Here is a 14,850-nt window from a genome sequence, read left to right as displayed (position 1 = left end):
TCCAGTAGCTAAGTGTTAAAAACATGTGCCTTATTTCTCCAAAATGCTTCTTATGTAATGTTTGGCTGCATTGGGTAGAGACCATGACCAAGGCACAAACAAAAGAGCTTTACACCACTACCTGGTGTTCTGACTTTCCCTACAGAAGTTTCCTCATACAAATACCAGTTTTCCACTGAACTTCCTCTATCAGCATTACTAGAATAGGCTTAGCTTTACATTTCTCTCCCACCCCCTTGCTATAAATAGCTGAATCTCATATATCGTTTAAGGACAATAAAACACTACTCTCTGCATTCATTTATTTGATAACATAGAAGCAAGGCTGTAATAAACACATAAAGTGCTGATGTGCATAGGTGCCAAGTAAAAGTATTTTACTGTGAACCTCATTTACCTACAATAGCCTGAAACAAGACAGATCTGTAAATTTGGACATTATTGAATTTAATGACAGATCAATTACAATATCTTTGACATGACAGGGATTTGTCAGATGAGGGGGAAACAGCATTACTTTTTCCAACTTAAAAATGCTGTCTGGTTGGGACCCATTCATCTCTTGCAGTGGACTGATGAATGTGAATGCTTAAATGTTAATTGTATTTGAAATAAAGACCCACAGTTTAAAAGGAGTTTAAGACAGAGCTAAGTTATGGTGAGCTCTCTGAGGGATTGCTCAGCAGGATTAGCTGAAGCATGAGAAAAAAGAAATAGAAAGTGTCTTCATGGGAGAGAGCCATAATTTGGCTGCAAAACTGAAAGCGATTCTGAACTCAGGCTGCTTCTTTCTGTGTCAAGTACACAGATACCAACCAAACTGTTTTATGAGCACTGTGGTAGTGCAGACTGTTAATTACAAAGTTTCTTGGAAGCACAAGCACTGCTTTTCTGAAGGAAGCTTGGGAAAACATGGTCAATAAACTCCCCTGATGGAAACTGCCACATTTCACTGGAGTCAACATCCAGAGACATGTAACACTTCCTACCCATCCTTCAGCCCTATGCCCTGTCTCCAGCACTGGCTAGGAAGGATTAGTCTGTCCAAGATGCTGATACACCATCCACCTGGTAGATGGTGTTTGTTTGCCCATGGCGACTTACAGCTTGGCCTGACTGGAATCAAAGGAAAAGGGATTTTTTTTTTCCTCACTGATTTTCCAGATTTCTATCCAAGGGTTGCTGGGTGCCATCACAGCCTTTGAACTTACCAGGAACTGAAAGAAGTTTGACGCCTCTCAGGATTGGCCGTATATGTCAATATGTTTTTCCAAATCCTGGAAGTCAAAGCAAACTGCATTCTTAATGCATATGTTTAGTTAGCAGACAGGCAAAGACTACTTATTATGGATCGAGTCTTTAAATGTACAAATCTTGAAACCCTGATGGAACTTTTTTAGACTACTTATAGAAAGAAGGGCTACAAGCTCGTATTTGTATTCTCATTGGAAAGTCCTAAGTAACTATGCCCCCAAAAAGCAAGGTCTCTTGTTAATAGAAGTTCTTCCAAGTTGAATAAAACACAAAAGTTTGAGAAGTTTTAAAATAAGCCCCCACAACACAAATCACTTTGCCTTCCTTTACATTTATCTTATTAAACAGCCCAAACCACCCAACATCCAACCCAGCTTGAGATGGCCCGGAATATGCAGCTCTGATGTTGATTCTTCTACATGGAGGAATCTCACTCAAAGTTTGTGAAATTACTGCTGTTTCTCACCAACTGCTCATACATGATGAAGCCCTTGGATTCAGGCCCTCCTCCAACATTTCTGCTTGCAAAGATAGCTGTACATGTATTGTGTAACATCAATTTATTAGCATAATAATGAGAGTAAGTGATTCTTTTAGTTGCACCTGCTCTTCACAAAGCTGTTCCAGCACATGTGAACAGCAAGCTCAGATCTTGAATCTGGGTGCACCTTGGCTCAAGCTGACACTGATCTCATTCCTATTGTATCTAGCGAGATGAAACTGAACAAAAAGCACTTGGTCAGTTTTGAAATTCCACGGGAGCTTCTGGACATCCAGGTTAGCCCCATCAAGACAGTAGCTATTTGCAGTCATGAGGGAAGACAGAAAAACCAGTAAGCATGAAGGATGTCAGCAAAGCTGAGGATTCAAAGCATGATCATATGCAGTGTATTGTAAGATAGTGGTTTGAAAGTCTTGGGGGAGAGTGGGTGGTTTTTATACAACTCAGGTATTCATTGTTCCTTGCTGACCACACTGTACACCTTCAATGTAACTCTAGTAATACAGAGCTGTGCCAGAAAGAAATCAGCCTAAAACAAACAAACACAACGTGGTTGGTTTCTGTTGAGGCTTACTGATGGCATACAGAAGCATATGCACACGTGTGTGCTCTCCACCTACAGAACTAAAGAAGGGTTGTGACTTGTGCAACCCTTGTTTAGGCAGATAAAAGTGGGACTAGCGTAAAATACTCTTTCTGTCGGGAAGTTGGTATCTTGGGAAGATCATGATCTTAAAGTGGGCTTTGTAACATCCACAAGTCTCTGTTACCCTGTCCCTCCTGACTGTCAGTTTTTGTACAGGAGCTGTGTATCCTGCCTTGTGCCAGTAGAGGCCACAGTCACTACAGTTGCTGAGTAGTCAGTAGCCTCAGCATTTTCACTTCCTCAAGACCAGCCTTTCTGGGACAGATCAGTTTTTGGTGGGCTGCTGTACAAGGGGTACACTGGCTCTCTGAGACCTTTCTAGTGGAAGCTGGAGTGACAAAACCAGCATGCAGAGGAGCTGAGGGAAATTGGAGAGACTGTAAGTTGACAAAGGGACAGGAACATTTTGAGGAAGGGTGAAATAGGAAGAAATAAGAAGTGAAACAATAAAGACAAAGAGGAAGAACAGTGCCAGGAGGGCTGGTCCTTGAAAGTGCTGCATGATGGGAGAAGCCTCTGTTTGGAAAGAGCCAACCTGGGCTTGGTCTTGTCTATAAGTATTTTCCACACCGTGCTGATCACAGCATGCTTCCTCTTTCAAACTGCAACTGGAGTCTTGATTCAGTTAAGACACAGAGGAACTGATGCAAGGAAAGAGACGCTGAGGCATGGGATGACATGGAGACAGAACCATTTTGGACCTGAAGATCAGATAGTGCTTGTGGTATCCCTCTGTGCTGCTCCTAACCTTTGGATAAAAGGACAACTCGTGCCAGTGAAGTAAGTTCGATGTGTTTTCTAAACTGTTATGAGTGCGTGCCTTTTGGAGGGAATTTGTATGCCTCATTCTATTGAAAGGTATGTTCTAATTTTAAGTTTATAAAGGTAGGTTGAAATGAATGAGTGATTGTTTTCATTGCAAAATTTTAACAGATTTCAGCTCTCCCGTCTCTCTTCATAATGTTGACTTCACAAGCTTCAGAGAGTCTGGTAGCTGTACTGATTGCTGATGGTGTATTTTTCCTGCTGCAAGGAACATACTGGTGACCGGCAGACCATACTGGGAACCTTACCATTGAAGGCAGAGTTCTATACTTCAAAGAGGGTGAAAATGCCAAAAGTTAATTATTGTTTAGATTTTTTTGTAAATGGGGAAGTATAATACTTAAATAATTTCAAAGGAATGTTTAGCCTTTCAGTTCCCTGTATTCACTGAGTACAGCTACTGAATTTGGGGCTGATGGTTGACTTTTTTTAATTTAGGAAATAATCTTCCATGAAACTGCATGTTAAAAGTAGGCTCGGGTGAGTTGGAGAGGGACTTCAGAGAAAGGTGGTAAGTCATGGAGGACCTGGTGACAACAGCAGGACAGTGGGACTGACATATTTTAAAATGGGAAGATATAATTGACTCACCCTTCCCTCACTGTCTTTTAATTAGGATTTATGTATGGGAGCAAATATACTGAGCTGTGCTGTATGCTAGAAAGTCCTGGTCATGCTGCTTAGCCTGTCCCCTTAAAACAAAAGAAAAACCTCCTTACTTTTGTGGCTTGTTTACCGATTTTTCTCACAAGCACTGTAACAATTAATTTTCTAAAACTGGAACTGTGATAGGTGGAGTAGAAAACAGCTCGAATATGACCACAGTTTATTACTTTGTTATAACATACTTTCTGTAAATCACGTGACAGTATAGACCATAGTACAAAAGGCAGTACTTTTCCTGGACCTTTAGAGACAATGGCTATCTCACTTTTTTCAGAGTTGTTCCAGCAGTTCTCCAGCCTGTCCTCCCATGTAAGTGATGTACAATTAATAATAATAGTTTGCTTGTCATGTCTTTAATTTAGTAAAGTGGGAGAAAAAGACAGAAGCAGTTAACATTTAACATTGTTTTAGTGTGCTCCCTGTATTTACAGACAGGATTAAATATAGTGTGTAGGTGGCACATCTGTTCTAACTGCGATATTTTTGTGGGTTTGAAACTTACAGCCTTTGAGAAATAAAAATGCAACCTTCCTTTACCAGAAAGATTTACTTTTGTAAGAACATGCCTTGTATCTTAAACAAAAGGCATGATTTATGTGAGAAAGAAGATAACTTCATAACCAGCTACCAAGAAAGCATTCTTCTCTTTCCTGTGTGGATATAAAAATACACTGTCAGATGTGAGTTAACCTCTCGACATTGAATCGTGAGGTTAAGCACAGATGATTCATTCAGATACTAGTGGTTTTGTGGTGATATGGGCTGAATGGTATGGATTCTATTCTGTTTAAAAATTCATTTTGAATGGATTTAAGAAAGCAGTATTTAGGGGCAGGGCAGAGCATCATGTTTTGCTGTTTTATGAGTTTTTTTGATAGACTAAGGTTTGCGATTCAGTTGTGTATTCACTCTTGCTAACTAACAGAATGATGACCAAGGTTATACCACAAAAAGCTGCTTTGCTGTATAGTGGTCCTGGGAGGAAAGGGGAGTGCAATTGTCTGCTAATTATTTTCTTTTAATATTTACAGTAGTACTGATTCAGTTAGTCAGCTCAGCTACCTTGGAGCTTTTAGCCCTGGTGTTGAAACATTTGCAGTAGCAGTCACACTAAAATGGATTGCCTAATATTCCAGTAGTGTAGGAGTAGGAAGTTTTGATTCCCTGTTGTCAACTTTTCTGTCTCCTAGTGAGTTCAATGGGATAAGAGACCTCTACTGAATGCATTTCTCTAGAGCTTGTCTTCAGAGATTCCTAGGTGTCTTAGATCTAAGGCAGAGAGGATAAAGTGGCAAATGGTTCTCTTACCAGAGAAGCAGTGGAGGCAGTTCTATTAAGTGTCAGGGTGAGATAGTTGGAAGGCTTGCACTTGGTATTTTCTAACCTTCTTTTGTACTCAGAAGTTGGATCCATAAGCCGAGTATAATATTTCTAAAGCTGATGTAGGAAGTGGTGGGGAAGGGAGGTGGTATTTGATGCTCAGTGAAACAGAACTATTTTAACAAGAATTCTCCTGGCCGATTTAAAAGGATTGATGTGATCAGTGTTTGATTTGAGTATTACAAATTGATTGAGAGCTGAGAACTGAGTTTTACCTGATGCAGATAATCCAAAACAGGAAGAGGTGCTTTGGCTATGCTGACCCTGGTCAGAAGCAGTTTATAAAGAAAGGAGAAGCCAGCTAGCTTAGAAGAGTTATACCATTGTGGACGCTTGTCTTCAATATAATGTAAAACTTTTATCTTTGTTATGGTGTAAAACCTGGCAGTCTCATTTACTACATAGTCTATATTTCAGGCTGGCAAGTGGCTCTTGCTCCCAGAAGGGATCAAATCTCAAAAAAAACCCCAACAATCCCAAAACAAAACCCAAATAGCAGCAGCCTGCCAGGATTGTACATCCTGTACTTTCCACTGCATAGACACACTATAGGAAGCAAGAACAGTCCATGTCTTCCTTTCTCTGTCAATTTCAGTTGGTGCAGATTTATGTTCCTTGTTAAATCAAGAGAATGAAAGCATCAAAGCTATTATAGCAAGACAGCCTCTCACTACTGAAGTACTTTTGACCATATGTATTTATCTTGGGCTATTCTACATGATGTGATACCTTTTATCATCATGTTGTTGCGCTACTGTTACTGACAAATGAAATCAACTCCTTTTTGTGTTTAGATCCAAATCCTGATGTGAAATGAATACAGACTTGCACAAACTCCTTTTTGACATTTCTGAGGCTTTGGTCACAGAAGAACTGGGAGGTCTGAAGTTCCTCAGCCTGGATCATGTCCCCATGAGGAAGCTGGAAGCCATCCAGGAGCCCAAGGCCTTCTTCAACGTGCTGCAGGAGAAGGGCATGATCGAGGTGGGAAACCTGTTCTTCCTGAAGGAGCTGCTTTACCGGATCAATCGGATGGACCTCCTGGCTGCCCAGCTGGGCTCCAGCCGAGAGGAGATGGAGAAAGAGCTTCAGATCCCAGGCAGGGCAAAGGTGTCAGCCTACAGGTAAGCACAGAGGTAGCAAACCTTTGCATGCAAAAATTGCCACAGTTCTGTTGTATACTGTCTTGTTTTCTGTCTGCACTGTTGTCTTATGAATATCCCAGCATAACTGTATTTACTACAGCGTGACTACCTGCCATTGTGAGTTTTACATTTTGCAGTTCAAATGTGAAATTATGGTGTTCACTTCTCATAACTTTCTTATTCAGTCTCTCTATTCTTTATTGCCAGGCAACTGCTATATGGAATTGCTGAGGACTTGAGTCCAGATGATGTCAAGTGTGTGAAGTTCCTGCTCCAAAACCAAATACCAAAGAACAAGCTCCAGGATAATGCTGTATGCAAAGTGATCTGGATAAGTTTCTTGCAAGGCTAGTTCAGAGTCCACTAGTTTTTTTAGGAAGGGAGGAAAGAGAAAGCAGTCTGCTCTCACCAAAATCTGTTATTGAAAGAATTGTGATGTTAGCTGGTAGCTGCTGTGTGAAAGAATGGACTTTTTTTTTCTTAATGAATCTTTTCTCTGCCCCTTTTTGCTCTCTGTTCCTATTTTCCCTCCACCACCTGTCTCCCTAATCTCTTCTTCTTGCAAAATCCATCATGCCCTTCCTTTCGTCTTTACTTGGCATTTGTAAATATGCTGTATCTAGGAAGAGTGATGTTTGCTGGAGGAAAAACAATGTTTTGGAGACAGAAAATTGAGTTCTAATGTGAGTTCAACCTCAAATTTTTGTGTGTATTGGGTACATATTCTTCTTTATTGTAATTTGGGGTAACAACATTTTGTTAACTGCCCCACAGAAGTATTAAGGGGTTTGATGAGCTAGTTTAGTACTTGTAAATAATCACAGATTCACAGAATATGGCAGGGGTTTGAAGGGACCTCTAGAGATCATCTTGTCCAACCCCCCTGCTTGAGCAGGGACACCTAGAGCAGGGGGCACAGGAGCGCATCCAGGTGGGTTTTGAATGTCTCCAGGGAAGGAGACTCCACACCCTCCCTGGGCAGCCTGTGCCACTGCTCTGGCACCCTCAGAGTAAAGAAGTTTTTTCTCATATTTAAGTGGAACTTCCTGTGTTCCAGCTTGAGTCCATTGCCCCTTGTCCTGTCACTGGGCACCACTGAAGAGTCTAGTCCCATTGTCCTGACACCCACCCTTTAGATATTTATAAGTATTGATGAGATCCCCCCTCAGTCTTCTCTTGTTCAGGCTGAACAAACCCAGGTCTTTCAGCCTCTCCTTATAATGGAGATGCTCCAGGTCCCTGATCATCTTGGTAGCTCTCTGCTGGACTTGCTCGAGCAGTTCCCTGTCCTTCTTAAACTGGGGGGACCAAATGATGAACAGTGTTATAAAATGCTTGATATTATTATGAAGCTTCCTTAAAAGTCCTATTTGTATTGTGGCACATATAGGAAAATCAGCAGATTTACCTCCAACTTGGTGGACCATTGAGCTTAAAAAACCAAAACTAGCCCTGAACACCTTTGCTGTAACAGAAAATGTAAAATGGCACAGCTAAATGACTTAGCAGCACTTGATCTGAACACTGAGGCACAACAGGATACCATATTGTTCTCCACATCAGTGCTTTGCACTACTGAAACAAAGCAGGATAACCTACCCATAGGCAATTTATAATGATCCTGTCTTAACCTTAGTGATAAGTTTCTTCAGTTGCATTGCATCCTGTCCCTGTTTTAATGAGGTTTGGAGGAAAAACAAGCAGATCTTTAGCTGGTCAGTATCTGGGAATGGGGATGTTGTCTTCTGCTCTGTCCAGAAGTGCCTGATACTGCAGTTATTGAAGGTCACTGTGTGAGTTTGGGTTATGTGTTTTTGTTTTACTAGTCCATGTTGAAGGTCTTACTGGAAATGGAAAGAAATGGGATAATTACAGAAGATAACCTGGCAACGCTGAAAGATGTATTCAAGAAATTTAGAGCTGACATAAAGAAAAAAATTGATACCTATGAAGAAACAAAAAAAGGTAAATTATTTAATCTGCTGTTTTAGAGTAAAGCTGGTGGTTTTGTGATTTTGGTTTGGTGTTTTTTTTTTTTTCTCCATCCTTGGCAGTTTAGGACTCCAGAGATAAGAGAGAGACCTTACAGGATCATAGGATAGGCAGAGCGGCTCTCGTTACCTGTGGTTTCTGAAGTTTTCTGCTACTTCATGATCCCATCATACCTTTATGTATATCTCCTTGAAATACGTTCTGTGCCTTGTAAATGGTCTGCTTCTCCCTCCTCTCTGCCTTAAATGCAAATTTTCTTTTCAGGAAACAGTGCAGTGCTGGTTTTGGACCAGGATAGCTTTTCAGTCACTGAAAGAGACTGTAGGTCATAGTTGCCTTGGTGAAACTTGTACTGGGAGATTTTCAGCATTATTTTCTGTTAGCCAGGCTGTTTGCTCTTCATCAAAGGAGAAGATCCTGGAGACCCAGTGCTTGGCTAAAGTGTAACCATTAGCTTTCTGTACCAGATGTGAAATTTCACAGACTTTGGTATATCTGGGCTGTTGCAGCTGAGGTCGTGACTTGTGACACCACAGCTGGGACTTACTCATTGGGAAACAGGATGTGTCAACCACCAACAACTGAGACCTATTACATTTTTCCTCAGAACATCCTTTTGAATGACTCAGGACGTGTGCTCCCTTAGACACATCTATATAGCCCATGCCGTTCCCTGCAGAGATACCGACTAGTTTCTGCAGCATGTCTTTGCGCTGCTGACCTGTGCTTGTGTTTCTAAAAGAGCAGAAGAAAATAACCAATGGTGGTTAGCGTAAGCAAGCCCTGTGTCAGTGGAATGGCTTTTTAGTAGTATTGTTCTTATTTTGTCTCCCTTGGTAAAGACAAAAAGACCATGTCTCATACATCTTCTTGCCCTGACAATTAAATTCCATTTAAACACATCTGTGTAACTTGTAAAAAGAGTACTGTGATTTATTTCCTTGGGTAGAGTCATGGGTTTGATGATTTCTTCACTTATTTCAGGTAGTTTTATTCAAAGAAGTGTTTCATTGATTTGAGGAGATCTTCTGTTATGCTGGTATTCTGCATCCTTGGTGTGTCCACCCAAACAGTAAAGTTCTCTAGAGAAGAGACAATGGCCTCAGAAATAAGTGAACTAGCTGTAGTGTACCACTGTACAAAAACAGGTCTCCTCTTTCACTTACGTATCCCATTGTGGAGTCCCTAGTGAATGGTTTGCCTGGGGTGACTGCTCACATTCAGCCTTTTATTATCTGGATCTTTCTACCAGTAAAAGACCAGAGAAGAAATGGAGCATAGCTCTGCACAGCTTTAATAACCAGCAGTCTGTGAAACTGGAATCCTGCTTGGCCCAGCTCTACAAAACGATGGTATCCACAGTGATGTGGAAACCACCCTCTATCTCAACTCCTTGCACTGTTTTTTTGAGTATTGACGTACACACAGTGGAAGATTTATCTTTTCAGTCCTAAAATGTTCTGTTTATTTTCTCACTCTTAGAATACGATTCTAAGGAAAAACTCTACTATCCAGTGCCTGTGTCTGTGCATCCAGCAGGACAAGGAGCCGGGGGGAAGACACCACAACAGGTGAGAAATACCTCAAGATTACCTTTAAAGTATTTATCCAACTCCTGGGAGGGGTGAGCATAAATTCTTAAGACTAAGCAGATGGAAGGGCTGAAAGGGAGGGGTATATACAGCTTCATATATAAAAATATGTAATATATATATGGGGTATAAAGGGTTTTATATGTAGGCCTTGGAACAACTCCCATTTTGAAAACAAGACCAAGCCTTGTTCCTTTGGGAGGACCTTGCTGTCAGCAACCTTTTAGGCAAGAAATGAAGGAGTTGCTGTTGTGTGAAAAAAAACCCCAATCTTAACAATAAAGAAGGCTGGGACATTAAAGTCCTGGACAGGATACTGCTGGACAGACAGGAAGGGAACAACAGAATCTGCTACCTCACTAGAAACCCACAAGGACTCTCGGAGGGAATAGTAGGGTGCAGGAACTTTTCCTCTGCACATGCAAATCTGTGTTTCCAGATACTCACTTTCTCCCATGCCAAAATCATATCCTAACCACAGAGAGAGGAGGATTCAGGGATACAAAGCGTATTCCTCTCCCCTGTAGCTAGCTTGTATTCTTAGGCTTTTCCTTTCTTGTATCTTGGTCCTCAAGATTTTTTTTTGTGCTTGGACATGAAGGACCAACAATCTGTGTATAGCATATTTCTCTTTTGGATGCTTGTTACTGCTTTCTCATCTGCTTTCTTTGTTTCTATAGCTTGTGGAAACATATAAGATGGAAAATAACCCCCATGGTTACTGTGTGATTCTTAACAACCACAGTTTTAAAAATCCACGTGAAGACAGAGAAGGAACAATGAAAGATGGAGGTAAGTACTTTTAAAATCCAATTACTGGTTTGTTTTTTTCAGTGATAATTCTCTGAAAGAATTATCTAATCTTTTCTGTGAAGAAGAATCATGTCCACTCAGCTCCTTTGCCTCCAGAGCAACTGGAACAACAGTCACTGTAGAATTTGGAAATATGCCACTTCCAGCAGTTTAGCTGATGGCTTAAAGAAGGAACCACTTTCTGTTCTATGTAGAAAGCATCGTCCTAATTGGTCATATGTACCAAACAGTGAAGGAGGGATTGCTATTCTACCTTTGAACTTTCTGATTTTTTTTAATTCGTAGCTATCACGGAGTAATATTTTTACGTCCTTAAATTCTGTTTAATGCTCAAGTAAATGCTACTGCTTTATCATTTTCCTTAAAGCCTGTTATCTTAAAAAAGTAAAATCTGTTTCATGAAAGCCACATCACTGATATTTTAACTCCATCCAGCTTGTCTATAGGCTGTTTGCTTCCCAGCTGCTTCCTCACCACCCACACAACAATTAAGTCAACATTTGCTGGGAAGTCTGCATAGCGTTTGTTAGCAGGTTACCCTGCCTTCCTTCTTGCTGCATTGATCATTTTCACAGAATGAGGGACTTAATTCATTTAAGAGTGGCAGAATTTGTCATTTTGAAGAGGTACCTCTTCTTTAACTTGCTAAGTGTTGTTCTTAATCATCTGAAATTACTATGCAATGCACAGTTAAAGCTTGCTTTAACACAGTAAGCTTCACTAATTTGTACCAATTAATCAGATAACCTGAGACTTGTTATTGTTTTAGATAGCATGATGCTTAACCCAATTGTGTTAAAAAAAACAAAATTAGGCATTTGGGTTTTTCTAATTAGATTTGGCAGGCTAAGAGTCCGTCAGGTGAGTTTATTGGTGGGCTCTGAACACTTCTGCTAGTATCTGTTGTATCACAGAGACACTGATGTTTCAGCATCTTCCTTGTCACTGTTTATGTTTAACAAGTGCCTTCTGACTTTTTTTCCCAGAGGCTGTGAAGAGGGTCTTTAAGTGGCTTCAGTTTGAGACAGTGGAGCATATGGATCTAGAAGCAGAGCAAATGTATGCGAAAGTTAAAGAATACAGCAAAAAAGATCATAGTAACATGGACTGTTTTGTTTGCTTCATTTTTTCCCATGGTGAAAAAGACAAAATAAAAGGCGTTGATCATGAGTTTGTAAATATTAAAGATTTACTCTCCTGCTTCAGTGGATCTAATTGTCCTTCTCTTGCTGGCAAACCCAAGCTGTTTTTCATCCAGGCTTGCCAAGGCTCTGTAGGTCATCCAGCTGTCACAGTAAAAGAAGACTTTCCTGGTGATCTTGAGAAGGATGCTACCCCTGTGACTTCCATTCCTGATCAGGCTGATATTCTGGTTGGCATGGCTACAGTGGAAGACTATGAGTGCTACCGCTGTACAAAGACTGGCAGTGTTTACATTCAATGCCTCTGTGACAAGATGGAGTTGCTTTGCCCACTGTAAGTACTATTTTTAATCCATGTACATTTGGGGTATTGCAGATATACATACTTAAGCATGCTGTGCTGAAACATCAGTGTTTTGCATGTGTGCTATATAATGCTTTTCACCTGCAGGACAGTGCAGAACACTTAATTATTCTGGAATTGGGCATTGTCATTCTTCTACAGATGAACCCAAGTACAAGTGACTTCCCCTAGTTTGCCTGTGACAAAACCAGGGTTGTAATGCTGGAATATTACATATGAACAAATATGTGTATGTGTATGTGTGTGCATGTTGTTTAACTTTTTTTGACTGATAAATTATTTTTGTTCCACTGACACGTGATGAGAGGCAAATTTATTGAGTGATTACACAGACAAAAGAATCAGTGTTCTTTAGTCATAATTTTCCTTATTGCCTCCCTCCCATCCCCACCATAAACTTGATTTAGAAAATAGAATATCTCTTCAGACATCACTTTCTCATGGTGTCCAGAAGATGGCTTGGAGAATGCACAGGTTTGGTTCTGTTCCATCTTAGTGCGCTCTTCTGCCTATAACTAAAGTAGGGGTCTGCTTTTGCTGGTAAAATGATGCCACACGGAGGTTGCTTTTATTCCCCCAAACACACTGAACTCTATGGTTTCACAATGGAGTGTGACAGGCAGGGTGAGGGGAAGGTACTAGGCTTCCCTGAGATACCACTTTACTGGAGCAAACATAGATCAGTTTCTTGGCCTAGCTGCAAGTACCATGCGTTTCAGTATATCTTTTCTTCATTTCTGTTCAAGCCGCAAAGATGTCCTAACCATCCTGACAGAAGTGAACAAGGAAGTGGGAAGAAGAGTATTAAAGGGATGGAAGCAGATGCCAAAGATAACATCAACGCTGCGGAAGCAATTGATCTTCCAAATTCCACAATGTTTGTCAACTGAACAGTAGGAAAATAAGAATACACTCAGTTAGGAATCACACCTGGAATAGGCTTCCACAGCGAAGAGAATTTGCAAAAGAAATTATCTGGATCTGTGTAGGTAGCCCCAGTCCTTCAAGGGGCCATGGGACCTAAATTTTCCAATTCCCATGTTTAATCAGTCTCCAGGCACCTGGATCTGTAGCAGTCTGGTAAGGCCACGGCGGAGTACAGATCTGGCTTTCTGTCCTGCAGAAGCAGCGGAGTCTGTTCAGCCTGGGTTTCAAGTGAGGAAGCATTTTAGAAATGCCAGTGGAAGTCCCATTTCTGTCCGAGTTGTTTTAAGTCATGGAAATCTGAAGAAAAGAACAGATAGGTTCAGAATGCTAGATCCCTTGCCAGGGAACATGTGTAAGATTGTAACTGATTTACAGGGAGGTGAATCATTGGCTGTCTCTGGAAGCTGTGTAATTTTTCATGGAAAACAACATCATTGCAGAAGGACCAAAAAAAGATTATTATGATAATACAAGTTTGGTTCTTTTCCTCCAAATACTTGGTTTGCTTTATGTTATTAATTTACTTGGCTAAACAGCATTGCTGGTTAGTTTTTTTTAATAGTAAGGGCTCTAATTGTGCTTTTTCTCAGAGCTCTTAGGGGACAGTTTGTTTAGAATGGCTGTCGACTGCTGGAAGGAAGGTTCCACTACATTAAGGCCGCTACTATGAGATGCTTTCTTCTCCTGGCAACTGACTCTATCTCCTCTGGACTCCTGTTTCTGTTGTAATAAATACTTTTGGTTTTCACATCACCTTTGTTTGCAGTGTGTTTCTTTTTTGGATGAGCTGACTGAGGGACAGTAAGCATAACGAACACTTTTGCTTCAGCAGAAGTTATTTTGCTCTTATTGAATTATTCGAAGGTAGCCACCCCAAGGGGTAGCATATTGATATCCCTTCATTAGCAGCTGCAGAGATGGTAGGAAAGAATATGTTTAAGTTCAGGACTTTCATGATAACGGCAGCTGATGCCAGTGAGGCTGTTCTTACCTTGCATCCTCACCAAGGTGTAGGTGGTGTGTGGGAGCTGTATGGGATTCTAAAGGCTTTTGAGTTTATAACAAGATAAAGGATGGGTTTGAAACACTTTGTAACTTCTGCTTTTATTAGTTTGCATTTTTTTGAAATTCATGTCTAGCCTTAAAGCAGGGGTTCTTTATTCAATCCTGTCTGTGTCCTTGAAGAGAAACTTTTTTTTTCTAATTCCACTCATGTTGGCAGATGCATTTTGCTCCCCCTACCCTTGTTCATGTTCCAAGTAGAAGGGAAAATGCCCGTTCTTAGAATCACAGCTCTGTTCACACAGGTTTCCTAAATAACCTAAAAAACACATGTTACAAGCACTATGTAAATTAGAGTGCTGTTTGTGGCAAAAGTTGCCAGAAGGTCTTTTCAGGTATAATACAGTTCTGTGGCTGATGTTTGGTTAACCACTTAGGAAATGTGGCAACATTTATTTACATTTTTAAAATATTTTCATAAATAAGACTCTGATAGATATGAAGTTAGATTTGTGAATGTTGCTTTATGATAAGGAAATATAGCTTAAATAACTGCTTCCTCTGGGAGAAACTTGCTGGAAGGTGGCAGCTTCTCCAGTA

General features: G+C 40.6%; 1 protein-coding gene across 4 annotated transcripts; it reads left to right on the top strand.

Moving 5' to 3' along the window:
- The first annotated feature begins 2,598 nt into the window (after window positions 1-2,598).
- Window positions 2,599-14,001, top strand: LOC142057556 (caspase-8-like). 4 transcript variants are annotated; one of them, XM_075093797.1, is made up of 10 exons: window positions 2,932-3,182; window positions 3,336-3,522; window positions 4,168-4,202; window positions 6,068-6,397; window positions 6,626-6,731; window positions 8,245-8,383; window positions 9,893-9,981; window positions 10,683-10,794; window positions 11,802-12,291; window positions 13,068-14,001. In XM_075093797.1, exons 4-10 carry the CDS (start codon window positions 6,087-6,089, stop codon window positions 13,216-13,218), a joined length of 1,398 nt encoding a protein of 465 aa, XP_074949898.1. In that variant the 5' UTR covers window positions 2,932-3,182; window positions 3,336-3,522; window positions 4,168-4,202; window positions 6,068-6,086; the 3' UTR covers window positions 13,219-14,001. The 4 variants fall into 4 exon arrangements, with proteins under 4 accessions (XP_074949896.1, XP_074949899.1, XP_074949898.1 ...); XM_075093796.1 differs by having other exon boundaries at window positions 2,955-3,182; window positions 3,336-3,507; XM_075093798.1 differs by lacking the exon at window positions 3,336-3,522 and having other exon boundaries at window positions 2,660-3,182.
- Window positions 14,002-14,850: the final 849 nt, after the last annotated feature.

This window comes from Phalacrocorax aristotelis, chromosome 5 (genome assembly GCF_949628215.1).
Source record: "Phalacrocorax aristotelis chromosome 5, bGulAri2.1, whole genome shotgun sequence".
Taxonomy (NCBI): domain Eukaryota; kingdom Metazoa; phylum Chordata; class Aves; order Suliformes; family Phalacrocoracidae; genus Phalacrocorax; species Phalacrocorax aristotelis.
The sequence above is the reverse complement of the archived record's forward strand: the minus strand, read 5'-3'. Positions and strand labels throughout refer to the sequence as shown.